Here is a 24356-nt window from a genome sequence, read left to right on the forward strand (position 1 = left end):
TTAACAGAGCTTCAGATGGTACTTCTGTGACCGCTGTAGAACTTTAATTTTATTAGAGGTGGAGGGAAAAGTTGAAACAATCTTATATTTAGTAACCAAAGGTAATCTAGTACCTGATAACTATTACTGGCATATTAATGAGTAGAGTTCTTGCATCTTCATTGCTAAACTTCTTGTCTCTGGAGTACAGATATAATAACAGTTTTATACTGTAACAAGCTACTCACTGTTTGTTTATGGAATACGGAAATACAGACCATGAGAAAAGTTTCTTTTATTACTAGCAATGAGTAAATTTGTCATTTGCTGTCTTGTTACTGCAGTAACATGGTGATTTAGTTCCAGTACTAGTTTTATTGTGGTCTACTTTCACATTAAGATTTTACTTAAGTGGTTCACTGGCTATTTTGTTTTAGAATGGTTGCACAAGTGCTTGGAAACTGATTGATGAACTGCCACTAAAAAGCGCAGGCATTCATTTTTTTAAAGCATTTATGACATACACTGATATAATAAGGACTGGGATGGTCTTAAGGAAATGTACTGTGCTCGCTGGTTGGTGAATGTAGTTTTGTAACATAGTTGCATCTTCTTCCTTAACAGTCGTATTGCCATACTTCTCAACTGTCCCTGATTTTTACTCAGATTTTAGATTTACTCCAGTTAATCCCGTCTAAAACTGGTGACTTTTGGAGAAAAGATGGTGAATGAATCTTAATGACAATATAACAAAACCAGTTAGCAAAACGCTGCAATACCAGATAGATACCAATCCTTGTTGAAGTCCCAAATGACCACAGCTTGAACAAGCGGGTGTAAATATACTTTAATCCACACGAAAACTGGAACACAAACTGTATATTACAGGTATACACAGTCTTAAAACAGCCTTTAAACAACATGTAGTTCCTCCCTGGTTAAGCGCTTTCATCTGCTACAAAGTCAGATTTCATCAGAACCACAAACCTAGTACTCAATAGCTTTTTGTAGTTGTTTTTTGGCGCCAAAAATTCATTAAATATTCATTAAATAAACCTGCATCCCTAACCAATCAATTTTGTGATCTAAAATGATTGATTCTAAATACTCTAAAAATTAATAATTGCTCTAAAAATTACATATCTTATAAATATCATGAAATTGTTTTCTAAAAAGTCTCAAGGAATTGCATAATTGATCAATATGTACATAAAAATGATTAATAAATATATATAAATAAATATAAATATAAATATATATACATAAGGAAGTGATTTAAAAATTGTACCTAAAAATATATATTTATAAAAACATAGGAAAATGTATGGAAAGATATATATAAAAAATGTGTACAAATATACATAAGGAATGTACATGATTCAAAATGTAAGTCCTACAAGTGCCTATACATACTTGTAATACTGAAAGACTAAATTCATTCCATTAATAAAAATGGTTTGATACTAATATGGTCGTTTAATCCAGGACTACTAGTGGCATCACAAAACATTTGCCATTTGCTTTCTAATAGTCCCAGAAAAACTTTCCAGTTACCCTCACAGTTTTGAAATCAATGTGATCTATAATACTAAAGACAAAAGTGTGTTCCTGCCCTTTTTCAAAAACATGTTTACTAAGCGCATTATTACAATCTTGTTTTTTGATCTTGTAATAGTGCTCGTAAATCCTAGTCTTAATTTTCTTTCAGTCTTCCCAATGTAGTATGCGCTGCAAACAGTGCATAGGGCGATGTAAACTACCCTAGTGGTGTTACAATTTCCTTCTAAACTAACCAATCTGGTCCTACAGGTGTTATCCAACTTTATTGTTGAAGTTTCATTGATAAATTTACACTGGTTGCACGCCCCACATTTCCTTGTTCCTTTTTTATCCCTTTCTTTTATTTTCTTGACTTTTTTCCTATCCAACATGTTTTGATGTTACCCGATGTCTTGTAAACATATTTTGGAATAGTTCCCACAATCTTCCCTACATCTTCAGATACAGTTAAAATATTCCAATGTTTCATTAAAATTTCTTTAATGACACTAGTGTAAGGACTGTACATAATCACACAAATGCTTTTATTGTTGTAATTTGCTTTCTTGTTATTGATAAAAGGTTTTCCTAGCAAAGGTGGATACTTTTTTCCCCATTCTTTTTTAACTAATTTAGTTATGGGAACTAACATAGAAACTGGGTATCCCCTCATTTCAAACATTTGAAAAATGTTTTCCAACTCCTTTTCCATAGTTGTGTTGTTGGAAGACATCTGGCCAGTATGCATTGGCCTTTGAAAATATTTTTAAAAACATGGGGTGGGTGGTTACTCCCATAAAACAAGTAATCGTTGGAAAACGTATCTTTTCTAAAGATTCTAGATTCAAAACCATTATTACTGTTACCAACATAAGTGTCTAAATACGAAATTCCTTCCTTTTCTACTTTATAAGTAAATTTTAAAAAGCTGGTGGTGTCATTTAAATAGTCAATGAAGACAGGTATTAAATCTTCAGGTCCTTTCCAAAGGATAAATAAATCGTCCAAATATCTTGTGTAATGTGCAATATGTTGGTAAAAGTCGCTACTAAATACAAAAGATGTTTCCCATTCTAACATGACCAAGTTCGCAAACACAGGGGCACAAGATGCCCCCATGGCTACGCCTTTGGTCTGTCTGAATATTTCTCCCTGAAATTGTAGAAAATTGTAATCCAAAACCAACCCCATCATGTCAACGATGAGGTTGATTCTGTCCCAGCTTAAAGTAGAATATTTTCTTAAGCTCTCAAAAAAGTATTCCAACCCAATTTCCTTTGGAATGCTTGAGAAAAGGTCAACAACATCGATTGTCACAAATAGGAGGTCCCTTTGCCAAATTTCAGGTGTCAAATTCGCTAGGAAATTCCATGAATCTTTAGTGAGATGCCTAGCATTCTCATAGACATGCTTGGTCCATCCATCAATAATTACCCCCATATTGTATGTTTTTGTTTTAGTCCCTGAGATAATTGGTCTAAAAGGGGGTTTTTTCACACATTTGTGTATTTTAGGTATTCCAAAAATGGTGCCCATTTTTGGAAATTCTTCTCTGATGAATTCATATATTTCGTTAGTTATTCGGTCATCCAATAGATATTCTTCTACTACTAGGTCAATTCTTCTATAGCCAATGTTAACTTGATTTACCGAAACTTCTTCATAATTACCAGAAAGGTGGAGAATGTTATTAATTTCATTGTTGTAATCCATAGTGGAAAAAATAACTAACCCTCCACCCTTATCTGGTTTCATAATCCTGATATCCTGGTTGGCCAAAATTTCTTCCAAAACTTTTCTCTCCTGGATACTTAAATTGTCATTATATGGCCCCCCATAATCTGGATTATTTTTGATCTTAGAATAAAACCAATATATGTCTCTACTTACAAGCTTCTCAAAGTTTGCCACATTCGGGTTGTATGTAGGAATATAAGCACTCCTTTTCTTATATTTATTAACATTCATGTTTTTTTCACTCTCTGCTGTTTCATTAAACTGTATTGCCAAATTGAGCCTTCGACTAAACAATTTCATCTCTTTGATTGTGTCTACTAGGTTAAATTTGGCAGTGGGTATGTATTTCATCCCTTTACTAAAAAGTGAAAAAAATCCTTCATTAATGTTTACCTCAGTGTAGTTGTATACTTTGAAACCTTTGGATGTGTAAATGGTTAAGTTGGAATTCTCAAAACTAGAAATGTTCACACTTTTGGGAAAAAGTTCTTCTTCTACTAGAAGATCAGGGGATGTAGCTAAGGGACTAATACCCGTGGCCAAATGTTGACTGGGGGCATCTTGAGCGTGGGTTTCAGTGGAAGCACAAAACACTTCTGACTCATCAGAAACCCCTATCTCATTTTCTAAAACCTCTTTTTGTAAGTTTTCGCAGGTGGGTAGAATCTTCCCCCCTGAAAATTTTCTTCCTCATCATGTCTTCCGGTGTTCCTCCACCCTCTATAGTCCTTCTCTATGTCTACAAACCGTTTTTCTCTATCATTCGGCCACACATAAGCTCTATTGTTTTTGTACAGAGACAAATCCCTATCAATTTTCTTACTTTTCCTAGCACGTGTGTCAATGACTCTAGTTTCTACCATCTGAAACTGTTTTTGATATAAGTCATACCACTGTTCGAATTCAATGTCCTGAATAATTTCTTCATTGAGTTTTTCAATTTCATCAATTAAATTCATTATCTTTTCATCATTATATTTCATTAATTTTTTCATAAATAGAAAACCAAATTCATCGAACATTTGATTGAATTCATGAATGACGCCACTATTAACTTCAATTCCTAAAGGTAGCTTAAAAAAGCGTAACCCCTTTGGTACAATTTGTAAGTCAATACATTGTTGCAGATAGGCGTTATCCATTTTTACATTTTTAATGTTGCCCATTTTTTTCCCCAAAAGGTAAATCTTGTTTTTCATAAAAACACTATCACTTTTATGTCTAGATTTTGTGTAAAATTCATTTCTTTCACTATATTTAAAAACAACATCATCATTTAAAAAATGTTCAATGACATCATGTTTAGAATTTTTACTTAATAATGCAGTTCCTTGTCCTTTTTTATTTTTATTCCAAATATTGTTTCTCCCATTTGGACTAGAGACAATTTCTTTATAAACAGTACCTTTGTTTGTTTCTTGGCCTCTAACCTTAGAGGAATAAGTTTTCATCGTTTCTCGATGTTTAGGTTTTGTTCCCAGCCTCTGTGTTTCTTCGTCCAACTGGAAAAGGCTGAAATCGAAAGTACAGTCCACATCTAAGGAACTATTTAGATCGTTTTCCTTAGGGCCCTTGCCTTTCTTTCCCCGTTTACCACTATGGCGTGCAGACGCCCCTTCAAAACCTGTGTCACGGACTTTAGAAATTTGTCCGTTAGGTATTACACTAGATGTGCTACTGTTCAATTCAAAATTGCTTTCCGGTAACAGTTTCCCTTCGTTTTGCTGAATTAGCCCATTCGAAACGTTTTCCACAGCCCCCGATGGGGGCTGCTGCTTAGAGTTCTCAGCTAACGTGCTGACTAAACTCAACAACTTGCTTACGTCAGCCTGCAATGCGGTGACCTCCGCCCTCAACGAAAGTAACTCCTGCTTGTCCGATTAATTTATAAGATATGTAATTTTTAGAGCAGTTATTAATTTTTAGAGTATTTAGAATCAATCATTTTAGATCACAAAATTGATTGGTTAGGGATGCAGGTTTATTTAATGAATATTTAATGAATTTTTGGCGCCAAAAAACAACTACAAAAAGCTATTGAGTACTAGGTTTGTGGTTCTGATGAAATCTGACTTTGTAGCAGATGAAAGCGCTTAACCAGGGAGGAACTACATGTTGTTTAAAGGCTGTTTTAAGACTGTGTATACCTGTAATATACAGTTTGTGTTCCAGTTTTCGTGTGGATTAAAGTATATTTACACCCGCTTGTTCAAGCTGTGGTCATTTGGGACTTCAACAAGGATTGGTATCTATCTGGTATTGCAGCGTTTTGCTAACTGGTTTTGTTATTGAGTTTTTCACCGATCCTGATGGCTGATGTTCCGAACTCGCCACCGGCTTTTTCGGACAAGCAGGAGTTACTTTCGTTGAGGGCGGAGGTCACCGCATTGCAGGCTGACGTAAGCAAGTTGTTGAGTTTAGTCAGCACGTTAGCTGAGAACTCTAAGCAGCAGCCCCCATCGGGGGCTGTGGAAAACGTTTCGAATGGGCTAATTCAGCAAAACGAAGGGAAACTGTTACCGGAAAGCAATTTTGAATTGAACAGTAGCACATCTAGTGTAATACCTAACGGACAAATTTCTAAAGTCCGTGACACAGGTTTTGAAGGGGCGTCTGCACGCCATAGTGGTAAACGGGGAAAGAAAGGCAAGGGCCCTAAGGAAAACGATCTAAATAGTTCCTTAGATGTGGACTGTACTTTCGATTTCAGCCTTTTCCAGTTGGACGAAGAAACACAGAGGCTGGGAACAAAACCTAAACATCGAGAAACGATGAAAACTTATTCCTCTAAGGTTAGAGGCCAAGAAACAAACAAAGGTACTGTTTATAAAGAAATTGTCTCTAGTCCAAATGGGAGAAACAATATTTGGAATAAAAATAAAAAAGGACAAGGAACTGCATTATTAAGTAAAAATTCTAAACATGATGTCATTGAACATTTTTTAAATGATGATGTTGTTTTTAAATATAGTGAAAGAAATGAATTTTACACAAAATCTAGACATAAAAGTGATAGTGTTTTTATGAAAAACAAGATTTACCTTTTGGGGAAAAAAATGGGCAACATTAAAAATGTAAAAATGGATAACGCCTATCTGCAACAATGTATTGACTTACAAATTGTACCAAAGGGGTTACGCTTTTTTAAGCTACCTTTAGGAATTGAAGTTAATAGTGGCGTCATTCATGAATTCAATCAAATGTTCGATGAATTTGGTTTTCTATTTATGAAAAAATTAATGAAATATAATGATGAAAAGATAATGAATTTAATTGATGAAATTGAAAAACTCAATGAAGAAATTATTCAGGACATTGAATTCGAACAGTGGTATGACTTATATCAAAAACAGTTTCAGATGGTAGAAACTAGAGTCATTGACACACGTGCTAGGAAAAGTAAGAAAATTGATAGGGATTTGTCTCTGTACAAAAACAATAGAGCTTATGTGTGGCCGAATGATAGAGAAAAACGGTTTGTAGACATAGAGAAGGACTATAGAGGGTGGAGGAACACCGGAAGACATGATGAGGAAGAAAATTTTCAGGGGGGAAGATTCTACCCACCTGCGAAAACTTACAAAAAGAGGTTTTAGAAAATGAGATAGGGGTTTCTGATGAGTCAGAAGTGTTTTGTGCTTCCACTGAAACCCACGCTCAAGATGCCCCCAGTCAACATTTGGCCACGGGTATTAGTCCCTTAGCTACATCCCCTGATCTTCTAGTAGAAGAAGAACATTTTTCCCAAAATGTGAACATTTCTAGTTTTGAGAATTCCAACTTAACCATTTACACATCCAAAGGTTTCAAAGTATACAACTACACTGAGGTAAACATTAATGAAGGATTTTTTTCACTTTTTAGTAAAGGGATGAAATACATACCCACTGCCAAATTTAACCTAGTAGACACAATCAAAGAGATGAAATTGTTTAGTCGAAGGCTCAATTTGGCAATACAGTTTAATGAAACAGCAGAGAGTGAAAAAAACATGACTGTTAATAAATATAAGAAAAGGAGTGCTTATATTCCTACATACAACCCGAATGTGGCAAACTTTGAGAAGCTTGTAAGTAGAGACATATATTGGTTTTATTCTAAGATCAAAAATAATCCAGATTATGGGGGGCCATATAATGACAATTTAAGTATCCAGGAGAGAAAAGTTTTGGAAGAAATTTTGGCCAACCAGGATATCAGGATTATGAAACCAGATAAGGGTGGAGGGTTAGTTATTTTTTCCACTATGGATTACAACAATGAAATTAATAACATTCTCCACCTTTCTGGTAATTATGAAGAAGTTTCGGTAAATCAAGTTAACATTGGCTATAGAAGAATTGACCTAGTAGTAGAAGAATATCTATTGGATGACCGAATAACTAACGAAATATATGAATTCATCAGAGAAGAATTTCCAAAAATGGGCACCATTTTTGGAATACCTAAAATACACAAATGTGTGAAAAAACCCCCTTTTAGACCAATTATCTCAGGGCCTAAAACAAAAACATACAATATGGGGGTAATTATTGATGGATGGACCAAGCATGTCTATGAGAATGCTAGGCATCTCACTAAAGATTCATGGAATTTCCTAGCGAATTTGACACCTGAAATTTGGCAAAGGGACCTCCTATTTGTGACAATCGATGTTGTTGACCTTTTCTCAAGCATTCCAAAGGAAATTGGGTTGGAATACTTTTTTGAGAGCTTAAGAAAATATTCTACTTTAAGCTGGGACAGAATCAACCTCATCGTTGACATGATGGGGTTGGTTTTGGATTACAATTTTCTACAATTTCAGGGAGAAATATTCAGACAGACCAAAGGCGTAGCCATGGGGGCATCTTGTGCCCCTGTGTTTGCGAACTTGGTCATGTTAGAATGGGAAACATCTTTTGTATTTAGTAGCGACTTTTACCAACATATTGCACATTACACAAGATATTTGGACGATTTATTTATCCTTTGGAAAGGACCTGAAGATTTAATACCTGTCTTCATTGACTATTTAAATGACACCACCAGCTTTTTAAAATTTACTTATAAAGTAGAAAAGGAAGGAATTTCGTATTTAGACACTTATGTTGGTAACAGTAATAATGGTTTTGAATCTAGAATCTTTAGAAAAGATACGTTTTCCAACGATTACTTGTTTTATGGGAGTAACCACCCACCCCATGTTTTTAAAAATATTTTCAAAGGCCAATGCATACGCGCTGCGCGTATGTCTTCCAACAACACAACTATGGAAAAGGAGTTGGAAAACATTTTTCAAATGTTTGAAATGAGGGGATACCCAGTTTCTATGTTAGTTCCCATAACTAAATTAGTTAAAAAAGAATGGGGAAAAAAGTATCCACCTTTGCTAGGAAAACCTTTTATCAATAACAAGAAAGCAAATTACAACAATAAAAGCATTTGTGTGATTATGTACAGTCCTTACACTAGTGTCATTAAAGAAATTTTAATGAAACATTGGAATATTTTAACTGTATCTGAAGATGTAGGGAAGATTGTGGGAACTATTCCAAAATATGTTTACAAGACATCGGGTAACATCAAAAACATGTTGGATAGGAAAAAAGTCAAGAAAATAAAAGAAAGGGATAAAAAAGGAACAAGGAAATGTGGGGCGTGCAACCAGTGTAAATTTATCAATGAAACTTCAACAATAAAGTTGGATAACACCTGTAGGACCAGATTGGTTAGTTTAGAAGGAAATTGTAACACCACTAGGGTAGTTTACATCGCCCTATGCACTGTTTGCAGCGCATACTACATTGGGAAGACTGAAAGAAAATTAAAAACTAGGATTTACGAGCACTATTACAAGATCAAAAAACAAGATTGTAATAATGCGCTTAGTAAACATGTTTTTGAAAAAGGGCAGGAACACACTTTTGTCTTTAGTATTATAGATCACATTGATTTCAAAAACTGTGAGGGTAACTGGAAAGTTTTTCTGGGACTATTAGAAAGCAAATGGCAAATGTTTTGTGATGCCACTAGTAGTCCTGGATTAAACGACCATATTAGTATCAAACCATTTTTATTAATGGAATGAATTTAGTCTTTCAGTATTACAAGTATGTATAGGCACTTGTAGGACTTACATTTTGAATCATGTACATTCCTTATGTATATTTGTACACATTTTTTATATATATCTTTCCATACATTTTCCTATGTTTTTATAAATATATATTTTTAGGTACAATTTTTAAATCACTTCCTTATGTATATATATTTATATTTATATTTATTTATATATATTTATTAATCATTTTTATGTACATATTGATCAATTATGCAATTCCTTGAGACTTTTTAGAAAACAATTTCATGATATTTATAAGATATGTAATTTTTAGAGCAATTATTAATTTTTAGAGTATTTAGAATCAATCATTTTAGATCACAAAATTGATTGGTTAGGGATGCAGGTTTATTTAATGAATATTTAATGAATTTTTGGCGCCAAAAAACAACTACAAAAAGCTATTGAGTACTAGGTTTGTGGTTCTGATGAAATCTGACTTTGTAGCAGATGAAAGCGCTTAACCAGGGAGGAACTACATGTTGTTTAAAGGCTGTTTTAAGACTGTGTATACCTGTAATATACAGTTTGTGTTCCAGTTTTCGTGTGGATTAAAGTATATTTACACCCGCTTGTTCAAGCTGTGGTCATTTGGGACTTCAACAAGGATTGGTATCTTAATGACAATATGTTAAGTTATAAACCTTTTATTTCAGAAATATACATTCACATTCTGCTATTCTGTCAATATCTCAAGTTAATAGTGCTACTACTTTAAAAAGTAAATCCAGGCGTGTATCCAGTCAAACAGGAAATGAATTCAACTTGTGGTTGAATTAATTTCCTGTTTGACTGGATACATGCCTGGATTTACTTTTTAGCACTTTCTGCAGTTTTTTTTGGTTCGTTATTATTTTAAAAGTGTCCCTGATCATACCTCTCAATCTCTCAGAGCAAGAAATCTGGACAAAGCCAAATATAATGGTGGGACAAAGGTTCAAGAATAGGGACATATTTTAAATATTGCTCCTGTAAACTCGGATAATTACTAGCGGAACAGGTTTTGCATTATTATGTATTTTCTGAGGGATATGAAGTCTGAAATTAAAATGTTTGTTATTATTTATTTAAATCCAATAATTCTATTGGAGTGGGCAGGGCTGCATGATTATGTATGCAAATTTTATGTTAATCAGCACCTTGACCAGTTGTACCTACTTTTCTTGGGCTTTTGTCCATATTTCTGATGTTACCAGGTTGAGAGGTATGCCTTTGGCTAAAAGCATTAAGGTTTTTACACAAATATTTATTCCAGAGTATAAATTACTACGAGAATTTACTTAAGTTGGTCATTTGTTTACCATTTTTGGCTTATGACCAGATCCTCCCAAACAAACAGCAATTCTTAAGATGCCAGCTCCAGACAATTTTCAAGCCTTACAATGCTTTCTTGGTACAGTTAACTATCTAGGCAAGTTCATTCCAGAATTCAGCCAACTTTCAGCACCACTTAGAGAGTTGACATGCAAAGATGTATCCTGGTCCTGGTTAGAACACTACCAAAAAGCATTTGATGTCCTGAAACAGAATTGCCAATCCACCAACTCTCAGATACTATGATGTTCACCAACTAGTTACTCTTTCTTGTGATGTTTTGAAGTTTGGTCTTGGTGAAGTCATTCCTCAAGATTGTAGACCAGTAGCCTATGCTTCCAGAACTCTGACCCAAACTGAGATGTAGTATGCACAGACAGAGAAAGAGCTCTTGGCAATTGAGTTTGCATGTTTGAAGTTCCATGATTATATTTGTAGCCGCCCAAATCAAATCGAGACTGATCACCAACCTCTAGTCACTATTTTGGGAAAGCCTATGCATAAAGCTCCTGCCAGATTGCAATACATGATGATGAAATTGCAAAAGTATAATTTCAATCTTGTCTACACAAAAGGCAAACTTTACTAGCGTATTTTAAAATTTTAATTGCATATGTAATGAGCATTGAATTTAAATCATATAACTACCTTATGTTGTTTTTCTTCCTTCTCACTGTTAATTCTTCTTCTTCTTTTGGCTTTTCCCAGTTAGGGGTTGCCACAGTGGATTACCTGTCGGCTCATGATTGGCAGTGGAGTTTTACGGTGTTGAGTTGCCAGCCCAGCACCCAACCTTCCACAGAAGGCACACGCGTGCATGCATTCACGCTTTGGGCCAATTTAGAGTATGCAATACACCTACAGCACATCTTTGGGATGTGGGAGGAAACCAGAGCACCTGGAGGAAACCCACACCGACCACAGGCAGGACATGCAGACTCTGCACAGAAGGCACCCCAGCCGAGGATCGAACCGGAGAGCCTCTTGCTGTGAGGCGGCAATGCTAACCGCTGCACCACCGCGGCAGCCCTTCCTTCTTACTGCTAATATCTATCAGATTTTAAGTCTTCAGTTTGCTATGCTGCCTGTATATAAGATTAAGTATTGTTAATTGCACTCTTATTGTATACAGTGTCACTGCCTGCTACTACTGTAAGAACAGTCTTCTAGAAGCACTGTTATACAAGATTATTGGTCTTGTCTCCCACTTGACCATTTTATTCTGTTCTAGTCTTTTTACCGTTATGAATGTCTGTTGCTATTAATTTCTTTATTGTATTATACAATTTTATTTCTACTAACAAAATAGTTTACTTGGAGCTTTTCTCCCCGGGCCTCCACCGAAAAAGGGTTTTATGCCCAGTCAGACTCTCCCGGTAAACAAATGTAAAATAAATAAACAAATAAAATAAATTTATCTTGCTGATACTTTATCAAGATTGCCCAGAAATACCACTGAACAGCATGAAAATGAGCAACCTGATTTTGAAGTCATGGAAGTGAGAAATTTTTCTTTCAGACATCTTGATGAGCTTAGATGTCACATGGCCTCAGATCCAATACTTCAGAAGCTCAATCACTTTATCAGGTGAGAATGGCCAACAAAACAATCTTGTTTACCAGTAGAAGTACAACCATATTTTCCTTACAGAGATGAGATTTTGACAATGTATCACCATGAAAGGTCCAAAAGTGATTTTTCCAAAATCCTTGCAACAAGAGTATATTGTTATTTTGCATCGTTGCCACACAGGAACTGAATCTACCAAAAGAAGAGCAAGAGGACTAGTATTTTGGCCTTCAATGTCAAAGGATATCGCAAGAGTACTTTCATGTATGTAATAGTACTTAGCCACATCAACAGAAAGAATCACTTCAGTTAAACTAGATTCCTGAACTACCTTGGTCAACAGTAGCTACAGACATTTTCAAATGGAATGGTCAACATTACTTGGTGTTAGTAGACTCTTAATCAAATTGGTTCGAGATTTATCTACTTCCTAATCTAGCGTCCAGTACTGTCATTACTAAGTTGAAGCATCATTTTGCAGTCCATGGTAGTCCGCAAAGTTATTTCTGACAATGGTACACAGTTTACAAGCCAGCAGTTTAAGAGATTTTCTAAAGGGTGGGACTTCATGTTATGAGTAGCAGTGAGTAACCAGCATCAAATAGTTTTTTCAATTCAAAGTGCAAAACAGTTGTCACAGAAGTCGAAATGAGACAATAGCGATGTTTTTCTGAATCTCCTGAATCTCAGAAATATGCATCATAATAAACATCTTGGTTCACCTGCATGAAGGCTTTTGTCAAGACAAATCAGAGCCACACTACCAATCAGTAGCAATTTGTTGGTTCCCTGTGCAGTGAGAGCTCAACTCATGAAAAGGCGTTTGTCCCAGAAGTCCTATTATGATAAGTCCAGCAAACCGCTCAATCTATTAAGAGAAAAGGAGATAGTGAGGATGCAGATATCCAAAGGTTTTGATTGGACTGGAGTGGAGAAAAGTGTATGTCCAGAGCTGAGATCGTACATTGTGGAATCACAAGGAGTAACATTTAGGTGGAATCGGAAACATTTAGTACCAGTGTCTGAGCCTGTATTGCAGCATGCTGCCTGTGAAAAAGACTCTAGATCTCAGAATGAGTCGTGAAGTGTTCCAGTTCCAGAGGACAATCCAGCAAATATCCCTGTTCCTGAGAAGATTCTTGAAACAGACTGTTCATCAAGGGCTGTCCCTGTTGCTATACCGAGTCCTAATTGCTATATCACTAGATCAGGTCGCATTTCCAGAGCATGTTCCAGATACACGGCAACTTGGACATAAACATTATGTTTATTTCTCAGTGTCTGTATAATTGCATGTCTTTTTCAGATGTCATTTATTGTGGGCATTTCACTAAAGAGGGAGGATGTAGATCAGCATGTATGTATACCTTTAAGAAGCTTGCCATGGGCTTGCACATGTATATAAATACTGAGTATGTGCTAGCCAGACTGTCGTTTTGTAGAGAGCTTTTGAGATGTAAGCACACATGTATGTACTGGTCCATCAGTTTGTTTATATTTATGTTGCTGCTATCCATCCTGATGCATTTCTATACAGTAAAGCATATAAATGAACTACCCTGCCTGTTTGTCTTGAATCATAATATAGGACGTGTGACACCAGGGATAAAATTTCAAAGGGGGATATTTCAGGGTGATTCTCTTTACTGCTGTGGATTTGTCTTGACCTTAACCCATTAAGCTATTTACTAAACAGATTTGGCTATGGTTTTAATTTGGCTCCCAGAAACTTGTTTAAAGACATCTCATCTACTTTTTGTGGATGACTTTGAAAGTACTTCTAAAATGGTAAAAACTTTTTCAGATGATATTAGAATTACATTCAGTCTTGATAAATGTGCAAAAGCAACATTTAAATGTTGCAAAAGCAACATTTAAAACAGGAAAGCTGTAGTATCAAGAAAATATTAATCTTGGATAGGAATATGATATAAAAGAACTTGAGCAGGACAGAGTGTATAAATATCTGGAATAGATGAAAGATCAGCAATAAACCATGAACAAATGAGAGTAAAACTTAGTAAAGAATAGTTCAGAAGACTGCTTTGACATCTATGAATAATGTCCAAGCTATAAATTAGTTTGATCTTCCTGCTCTGAATTATAGTATTGGGGTTACTGACTGGCTAGCCCCAAGAAGTATCTGATCAGTTAGACAGGAAAACCAAAAAAAAAACAAAACATGTTTGACGCTTTTCTAATGATGTATAAAAGCAGAGTAAACCAAGATTATATAAAGGAGGCATGGGTCTCCTCAAAACCCATTCCATCTATAGATCTTCAGTCATGGGACTGCATAAATTTCTGTTGACCTCACCAATCCAAACATACCGAAAGTTTTAAAACCTGAGTAAAAGAAGTCTAAGATGACATCCTTATTTTGTTTAGCACAAGCATTTCAGTATGAAGTGGAAATGTATATCAAACCAGAAGAGAAAAATCAGACAGCAACTGAATGTGCCCAAAACAAATGAAATAATATAGGAAAAAGGATCAGATAAGAAGGCAATAAAATTGGAAAATCCATAACTATAGCGGCAAGTACAAAGGTATCCTGGAACAACTTCATGTTGACCAAAATTTAATGCAGGAATGGTTCAGGAGAGGTGAATTAAAACCAAATTATAAAAGGCTAATAATGGTGGCCCAGGAGAGTAGATTACATCCATGGTTAAAAAGTCCATTGAACATGTGGGAGAAACAGGCAAATGCAAATTCTGTAAAAAAAAGAACTGTAAACAGTCACGTATCTTGTTGCTGGATGTGATACACTAATGGCAGAAGGCCTGTATACTGAAAGGCACAGTAATGTGGCACGACTGTTGAACTGGGGATTGTACAAACACTACAATACACAAGCAGCTGAGAAGAACTGGAAACAAACCATAAATCATTATAGAGAATGATGAAGTTTACCTGACATGGTAGTTCAGAAAACTGATGTGAGAAAACCAGATACAGTAATTCTTGAAAAAAAGACAAAAGTAGCACTGAGCACTGAAATTGCTACACCCAGTGATTACAGCATCTTATGTAGAGAAAGAGAAAATCATAAAATACAGGATTTGGAGGTAGAAACAATCAGCAATATGGAAGAAGGCTACCCAAATGTTCCTATAGTAGTAGGAACAACAAAGAAATACTAATAAACATTCTACAGTCATAGTTAGCTAAATAAGCTACCAGTACATGCCACGCTGTATCAATTACACAAGAAGTCAAAACTGGGAACATTGTGGGTGCAGAGAAGAGCACTTCTGGCTAACATAAAAGATTGAAATGATACTAATTTCATGAACTCACTGACTTAGGAATGGGGTCCACACCTGTCATGGTATTAAAAACTCAAAAGGCTTGGATAAATTAAATACAGAGACAACATCTCCAACAAAATATGTTTTATTATCAACTTCCCTATGCAAGATCATCATCGCAACACTATTAGGAAAGCTGGCTGGCTACACATTAAACAGCAGACCATTTGCTTGGGCCACTATTTAAACTATTTCAGCATGAAATCTTTTCATCCCTATGGGCAAAATTTTCCACAGAAAATTCACTCCTGCAATCTCATATGACAAGCACAATCTGCCCCACTTCTACAAGCCCCCAAAACAAAATGCCAATACACTAACCACAGCTTCTCAGTTCTAATACCAAAACACTGAAACTCTAGTGAACCCATGGAACAGAACAATAAAAGCTCTTACTGCGTCTCAGATGAAGTTGCACTGGTGCTGGAGGGTTCACGTGGGTATGGGAGTAAGTGGCTGATGTCACCCATCCCATGAGCATGGAAGTAGCCTAAAGGCTCTCTCTGCAATATGCAGTATATTGGCTTGGCCAGCTCCATACATGAGTGGAGAGCCTTTCAATGCACATGCTCAGAAGTGTCCATGCACCTCATGAGGGTAGCAGTCTTGGAACTGCCAAGGCTGTTGTGAGGGAGACACTCCCAAGTGTGGAGCACAAAGCTGCACTAGTGTTCTTGATTAACTCACCAGCCCCAGACTATGGTTGGGTTGATTCTGGGGGTGGCTAAGCCAGGTCTGGTAGACCGGACAAATGAAGACAAAAGCAAGCGGTAGCTGACTGTCAGCTGCAGGGGGGGGGGGGTGTATTTCACTGTGTCACTGGGCTACTTCTCAATTTGTTGTCTTCATTTTGTACCAGTTCTCAGCAGGGCTGAGCCTGAAACGTGTCCAGTTGGATCAGTGCCATACACTGTAAACAAAATAAATAAAACAAATGTAAACCCTTTGAGAAGGGAATATATGAAATTTGGGACCAACTTAAGTCCTGTGAGAATGGATGATGTGGTACATGTTGGAGGAAGGTAAGCCCCCATGAGTTTTTCCTGGTCGCTTTAAGTTTGTATTTTTGGTGTTAATTTTTAGATCTTTGATTTTATCTACACTGAGATTCTAGCATCTTACATAAATTGCCAGTCATTGCATTACATCATTTTAAATGCTATTATACAATTACAGATTCTACCATCTGACCTCTGAACACACTGATTCTGGATCACAACACTGTCAGTCAAATGTGATTGCATCATTTGTTCTTTGTACCATGTGGAGGTTTATAGTTAAAAGTTCCACTACTTAAAATTAGATCTCAAGGAAATGTGAAGGATCTGGGACTGTATCACTCGCTATATGTAATTAGATCTCAAGGATTTATGAAGGATCTGGGACAGCATCACTTAATGTCCAAAATTAATATGGAATCACCTGAGAATGAATGTTAAATTTAGAGCTTAATAGACAAATTATCTCTCAAGTCACTACAGAACAGTCACACCTGTCAGGTGCTGCTTGTCATATACATTATTAATGCTCATGACTTACTAATTTGCTCTTTTTTCACATCATGTCATAATAAACCCAAGTTAGATCTTATTGAAAACTAAAGACTCTATGAATTATATACTTAAATTTAGTAATATGCAAGTACCTTTCTCTCTCCAGAAGGCATGCTTGTAGTACATCATACACTTGATGATTGACCCCATCGGTACACGATGGATAAGCTGGTTACGTATGGGTGGCAGTGGGGGGTCATAGTGCATATTCAGGGTGAGAGCTGGAGGCACAGCACATATAACATAAGCGCACTGTAAAACAACATAAACGGGGAATACAAAAAACAGTGAGACAGGCAATGATGATGCAGAACATACATAATGTATCCAAGTTCATGTTTATCTCTTCCTGACAATAGCAGGCTAAAACTGCTTACTGTATAAACCATAGTCATGTTGTTGGCCCCTGATACTTGCTGTAACACAGTGATGGAGGAAATTGTAACTCAGTTCTGAAATGAATTTATAAGTGGGACTCAGATAGGAACAGGCAATTTTTGATGTGTGAAATGTAATGATGAAACACACAAAATGAGATAAATCCACTAAATCCGCAGACCTGAGTGTCACCCTCTAATCAATGTGCTGGGATTTTGGATAAAGAATTATGTCTCAGCCTAGAAGTGTGGACTTTGCACATTTAGATGACATCATACTATTATATGTTATGCATCATTTACACATTTAAATGACATCACATTATTATCTTTATGTGCAATGTATGATACATTCCTGAATAGAAATGTGTAGGAGCTGTCAAAACTTTCACTCTTTCTGTGCCTAAGTGTGGCCTTCTGGTTTTCCTCACTCATAGCTATGGATTAGACCAAAACTGTATGGCTTCCCTTACTTACTGCTCTGCAAAATGTTGTTTGCAGCTATATATGGAGGAAAGTCTACATTACCCCAAGAAAATGTGGTTTAACTTCAATTTAAGAGAAATGTGATTTAACTCATTATAGTCAGGTGACGCCTCCACGTGCTTCTGCAGTTACATCCTACTGATGTCTCTAGGCATAAAGTATTGCTTGTTCAGATTTGCATTAATAATTCCAAAACCATGCAACATGCAAAGTAATGAAATAATTAATCTTAAACTTACATAATGGCAAACACAACTGCATTAATATTTGACATCTGAGTAGTGCAGGTAAGGAAGTAATAACTGTTGTTCATAGGTGTGTACTAAACTAATGGCCCTGGGGCCTTTACAAGCCTATCCCAAAAAAAAAAAAAGAAAAAGATATATATATATATATATATATATATATATATATATATATATATATATCAACTACATTTTTATACTTTTCTATATTGCAACATGTTTAACATCGTAATGAACTGTCCTGCTTGCTGTTTGGGTTTGTACATATTTTTTCCTGTTTTTCCTGTGGTTATGGAGTGCAGAGATTTAATCTGATTTAACATGATTAACCAATTAATTACGTCACTGTGCCTCCCACTGGTGGGTTGTGTGTATGTAATACATTAGGTTTCGCCAGAATTCACTGCGATGAAGCCTTTTTAAGTTTAAAGAAGAAAGCGCTTAGTTTTCTTTTTGAATAAACCAATTTACAGTTCTGTTTGTGGCCAATTTACAGTTCTGTTAGTGGCGTCCTGGCTGATTTTATTATTTTTGTTTTTAAGTTTTTTTGTTATAATACTGTTTTCAACATTATTTTAAAAATAATATCTTAATGCATTATAAAAAACTAACAGCATAAATTGTTAAAATAAGAGGATTTATGAAGTGCTATGCAAATGGGATCAAGAACTTTACAGAAATAAATACAAGTGGTGAAGTAAATATTATCCTTTGGACTCACAAAAGGCTTACTTAAATGGCAGGCCTCCCCTGCACCCCCCCCCCCCATGTGGGGGGCTCAGCCTCCCACACCCCCTGTAAATTAAATATACCAACTCCAAGATTGCACTTTAGTGGGGAAAAGTTAATTTCCTAACCCTACTGTATCAAGCCCCCCTTTGCAGAAACATAGTAAAAAGTGTGTTTGGTAGTTTGGTGTCGTTATAAGTGGAGGGGATGTTATTTTCATGTGATTTGTACTGTTAGATGTTATGAAATTTCATGTTATGGGTTTTAGATGTTCTGATCTCAATGTTATGAAATTAGATGTTATGGGTTTTAGCTGTTTTGAAGGGGACCCATATATATATATATATATATATATATATATATATATATCATATAAACACACACACCATATAGTTATTGATATATATATATATATATATATATATATATATATATATAAATGTGAGGTAATCTTCACTTATTTTGGAAAGAAATTATTTTTATTCAAGCATTGTGGTAGGACAGATGTAATATTTCAGTCATTGATTTTATTTAATGCTCTAATTCCTGAATTAATTCTAAGGACTAAAGTGTCTTTTCTTTGGTCTATTTTAGCAAAGAGCTAGGACAATAATAACCAAGAACTGGAAGAGTAAAACTACTCCCTATTTATCTGAATTTTTTAGTGTTGCAAATGTGTTACAAATGCAATAATGAGTTACATATGGTTAGGATGAAAACTTCTAATATTACTCATTCCATTAAGTCATGGCTAAAACTTAAAGATTTGCTTGAAAAATATTAACTGCTGTTAACTGGGAATTATATTAATATATTACACAGCTGTGGGAGTACATAAATAATTAGTTTTATTTTACTCTCTGTGTTCTTTGTTATTAAAATAAATTCAATTTTTCAAAAAGAAAAAAAGAGCATATCACACTGCAGTGGAAATGATCACCTTCTGGAAAGAAATGCATTATTTTTGAGAGATGAGGTTTGTAAAATAAGATCTACTAAGCTGAGGTTAGGTGAGATTAAGATAGTATAGTATAGTGAAAGGAATGCAGTGGTCCTTGAACAGGGGTCTAAAGTTATATAGTAAAAGCAAGGTTCTATGTGATTACATAGAGAAAAGGAAATTTAGATGGAGTGGATGCTCCTAAAGATAGAAATGATTTATTGGGGGAGGTAATGTGACATATAGTAGAAGTCTTTTAATATGGGTCACCCAGGGCACTCAATTCATTATCTTCAATAGGCACTAAAAAGCCAACCAATGTCTAAAATTTTCCTTTATTATATTACATAACATTACCATAGCTTGTTCATAACTTAAGAAATTTCTGCTTATGTCCAAACATCTAACAGGATATATGTCAAAGTGATTCTCATAGCTGTAGTTAACCCCATTAATTTCTCCACTTGGCACTGTAGTCAGAAACATGCAATAGATATATTAATTTTCATGGTTCAGCCTTATAATATAACTCTGGATCAGGGATACTAAAACCTCCAACCTCCTTTGAAACTATTAATTTATCCTCTGACACTCTCTATTTACCATCATTCCATGTAAAATCTTACATCATAGTTTTAATTCCTTTAATAAAGCCAGTAACAATATCCACTGGGAAAGTCTGAAACATACAAGTGTCATAATGTGTGTGTGTGTGTCTTTCGGCTTTTCCCGGTTAGGGGTCGCCACAGCGGAACTCCGGTCCGCTAATGATTGGCAGTAGAGCTTTACATGCTGGCTTGCCGGGCCTAACACACAACCTTCAACGAAGGAACACCCATTCACGCATGTCGTCACACAGTAGACGCTTTAACTGAGAATCGAACGGGCAACGTCTAACTGTGAGGCGACAACGCTACCGCAGCACCACCACCGTGTCATAATGTAATGAACAGTTTTTTTTATTTTTAGTGTTTTGCTGAATATATTTTGCTTAGGGACTCTAGTTAGGTATGCACGTATTGAATCATCTGAAATGGTAGTGTTAATCCAGCAGATGACTAACTGGATTTGTAAAATCATGTGCGTTACAATCTCTAAACTTGCATTTACTATGAATTCATACCTTGCACAGGAATGGGAAACCTATCACATTTTTGTAAATTTTAATGTTTCTCTAGTTTTATCTACGACATACTAGAAATAATTTAGCGTTCTCTATTAAGGTACAGGTGTTGAAGGAATAAGTGTATGAAACCCATTCTAGTACTGCTGCGGGTAATTGTATTCCACCTTGTTTTTGCTGGCATGTCCTACCATATCATCGTCCCTTTGATTGCACTGTCAGTGCATCAATATGTGGTTTCTTCTAACAACAGCATTTATATTCATAACTATTTGGTTCCAGGCCTTTGCTCTGTCAGCTTTGCTTGGGTCCTTATTTTCTAAAAATGTGTTTCCCAAATGTTCTAAGGGCTGCCATGAGGATGCAGTTCTCTTTGTGGTGAAAAAATTGTTCATTTCCTGTCTGTATTCCTGCACTGCATCATGCATCATGCATTCACATAAAATAACATGCAAAAGTAACATGTCAGCACTCAACTTAAAATGAAATCCACTCAACAGCCATACAAAAACATGATGAAAACATGCTTGCATTTATCACTGATAAATCATTTTAAAACTCTTTCAGTAGCACACGTCCAGAGTAGAGCAAGACCTGACAACACCCACATTCATATACATACTGCAAATCAAACTTCACTCTGTTAAAATTCTGTAGTATTCATCTGCAAATGCTAAATAGTATTGCAAACACTTATCATTACACTGCCATCATATACTGTTGGCAACAGATGTAAAATCATTCTCCTAACACTTTCAGTATTTATAATGCCAGGAATTTTCTTTCATGAGTGACGGTCACAAATCTTGTCTTACAGTACAGCAACATTTTTCCTGACACTGCATTACATTAAAGTAACTGCAGTAAATCAGACTTCACTCACTTAACATCACGTACTAATATCCTGCACAGAAAAATCTACAAATGAAAAACGCTATTGCAAACATTTGTCATTCCCATTGCTGTCAACAGTCCATCCTCATACAGTTTCACCATTAATGTCATGAAGTATTACTTATGAATGACACTCGTCATTAACATTAGTATGAATGAACTGCATCTAACTGTGACATCAATGAAAAATACACTTCTCCTGGTATTAAATGATCTATATATCAAATATGCACAATTTGCAAATAATTTAGAAATATATCGCTATTTTTATACTTGAAAAAATATCAACTTTTCTCAAAACACTCGCCATCTAACTCAACTGATCACATCTAAATATGGTAGTATTAGTCCTAATGACATAAAATCAGGCTTACTGACATTTTCTGTATACAAATTCAGCTAAGTAGTGCTTTTCACTATGAGTCACAGTAGTATGCAAGTGCTGATGACATCACAGTCATTTAAATATTCAGTGGGTAGCCATAGATGAGCTGTGCTGAACCATGATTACCTCAGGAACATGTGAAACTGCCTAATATAGCTCAAGTACTCCTATGCACATAATGGAGTCAATAGCATTTAGGTTGAAGAATCTTGACACCTAATCCATGCCGTCCTGTATACTGTGACACACCTTTTTATCTCAAACCACTCAGTTGTGCTGATTAAGGCAAACTAACACCACCTTTAAATATTATATTATTTATAAATTTAAGTGAAAAATATAATATAATTTGTACCTGCTGCACTACTTCAAAAAGTAAGCATCCATATCCGAGTAATGCACAGCCTTAATATAAACTGTGTGAATAAAGGAGAAAACATTACTGTGCACAAGCAATTTCACAATAAGCAAATAAGGCAATGAATTCATCCGTGACTTTCATTTGCCATAACACCATCTCTAAAAGTATTCTCCATATCTATATGACAATGCAGTTTGGTAAACCAAATATACAAATGACAGCACTTCCATGCCATATGTTCCTACATGGCAGTTGCATTTAGTTATAATTTCACACTTAAGAGGATGTGGTCCCCACCCTCTGAACTAAAGCCCTGCAGTTACAGTCTTCACTTTGGTTTTTGCTCTTCCAATGATGGCAGCACCCACGAAGGAATGAGGCCAAGCTCCAAGCTGTCTGATGAGTAGACAAAGATCATTGTCTGACTCTTGAAGGAGTCGTACCTGAAGAAAACTGAAAGAGCAGTGGCCAGCACTTAAAAGAAGAACAACATCTGTCAAGAATTGGGTGAGTGCCTATCATCTCTGACAAGAGTCACTTGGGTTTGGGCTTAAGTGTCAGTGCTGATATGATGATCTGCAGAGTCACAGACCTGACTAACTGGCCAAATGGAAAGGCCAGGTTAGGGCAGGGATGCCAGAGTTCTACATGCTGTAGAACTCTTTAGAAGGCCATAATTGTACAGTATGTTAACGTTTTATTTTTTCATCTTAATTTAAATTATTTGCAAAAAATGCTAGAGAAATATTTATTAAATGCAGCTAAATGCAAAAAAAAAATGTGTAAAAGCAAATATGTACGTATAATGGAATCAAAAAGGTGTAAGTAAAACAAATCCGTAAACAGAAATGTGTATGCGCTGTATACAAATATGATACACAAATCTGTATGCGTGTAGAGATACATTTGTGTATTTTATATATATATATATATATATATATATATATATGTGTGTGTGTGTGTGTATGTGTGTGTGTATATGGGTCTACTTTTAAATTTCAAAGTTTCAAAACTTCAAATTTCTTATGGTTGAGAGCATAAGATCGGAGTCTTGAAACTTCGAATTGTATAAATGAAGATCACTGTACAGCATGGAACAGTATATTTACCATTTTCCACACTGAAGTGTGATCGCAGAGTTGGTATATTTAATTAGCAGGGGATGTGGGGGTGAAGGGGGGCTTGCCCCTACAAAAATGAAAAAAAAAAATGTTTTTGTTTTTATTTTTTTTATCTTTCAAAGTTTCAAAACTTCAGTCTTATGATCTCGACCATAAAGAAATCCAACAGGAAAAAAGTTCAACTAAGAACAAATGAAGCAGGCCTCAGTGGCTCGACATCCAATTTTATTAAATCCTTGAGCGCTTTCTATCCGGTATAGTGGACTTCATCAGAATAACAGTATAAATCACAAAATAAGCTTAAATATTAAACTAAAATCCCATAAAACCTAACTAATCAGTCATATAATACACTTAATTAAACTTCCTACCAAGGTGAAATTAACCTTTACAATGCTGGTACACAGTACTATACTGACTCTAGCAAGCAAAATGTTAACACAGAAATATTTTATACATAATAAATATTTCACAATATCACAAAATTAAAAATTACAGCATGTAGTTGACTTTCTGTCTCAAAACACTGCTCAAAGAAACATGTTAATTCAAAGCAGGGAGGACTGTAGCATTAGTTCATAAAATC

The 24356-nt window shown here is 35.5% G+C and overlaps 1 protein-coding gene across 1 annotated transcript in view; it reads right to left on the bottom strand.

Annotated features, from left to right (window-relative positions):
* Nucleotides 1–24356, bottom strand: part of LOC122789724 (amine oxidase [flavin-containing]-like) — a 1342089-nt gene that overhangs the window by 616339 nt on the left and 701394 nt on the right. The window contains exon 8 of the mRNA XM_044057159.1: nucleotides 17202–17361. Coding sequence (XP_043913094.1) covers nucleotides 17202–17361 — 160 coding nt within the window. The remainder of the gene's footprint in view (nucleotides 1–17201; nucleotides 17362–24356) is intronic.

This window comes from Protopterus annectens, chromosome 15.part0 (assembly GCF_019279795.1).
Source record: "Protopterus annectens isolate FY-2018-M chromosome 15.part0, PAN1.0, whole genome shotgun sequence".
NCBI classification, from domain to species: Eukaryota; Metazoa; Chordata; order Ceratodontiformes; family Protopteridae; genus Protopterus; species Protopterus annectens.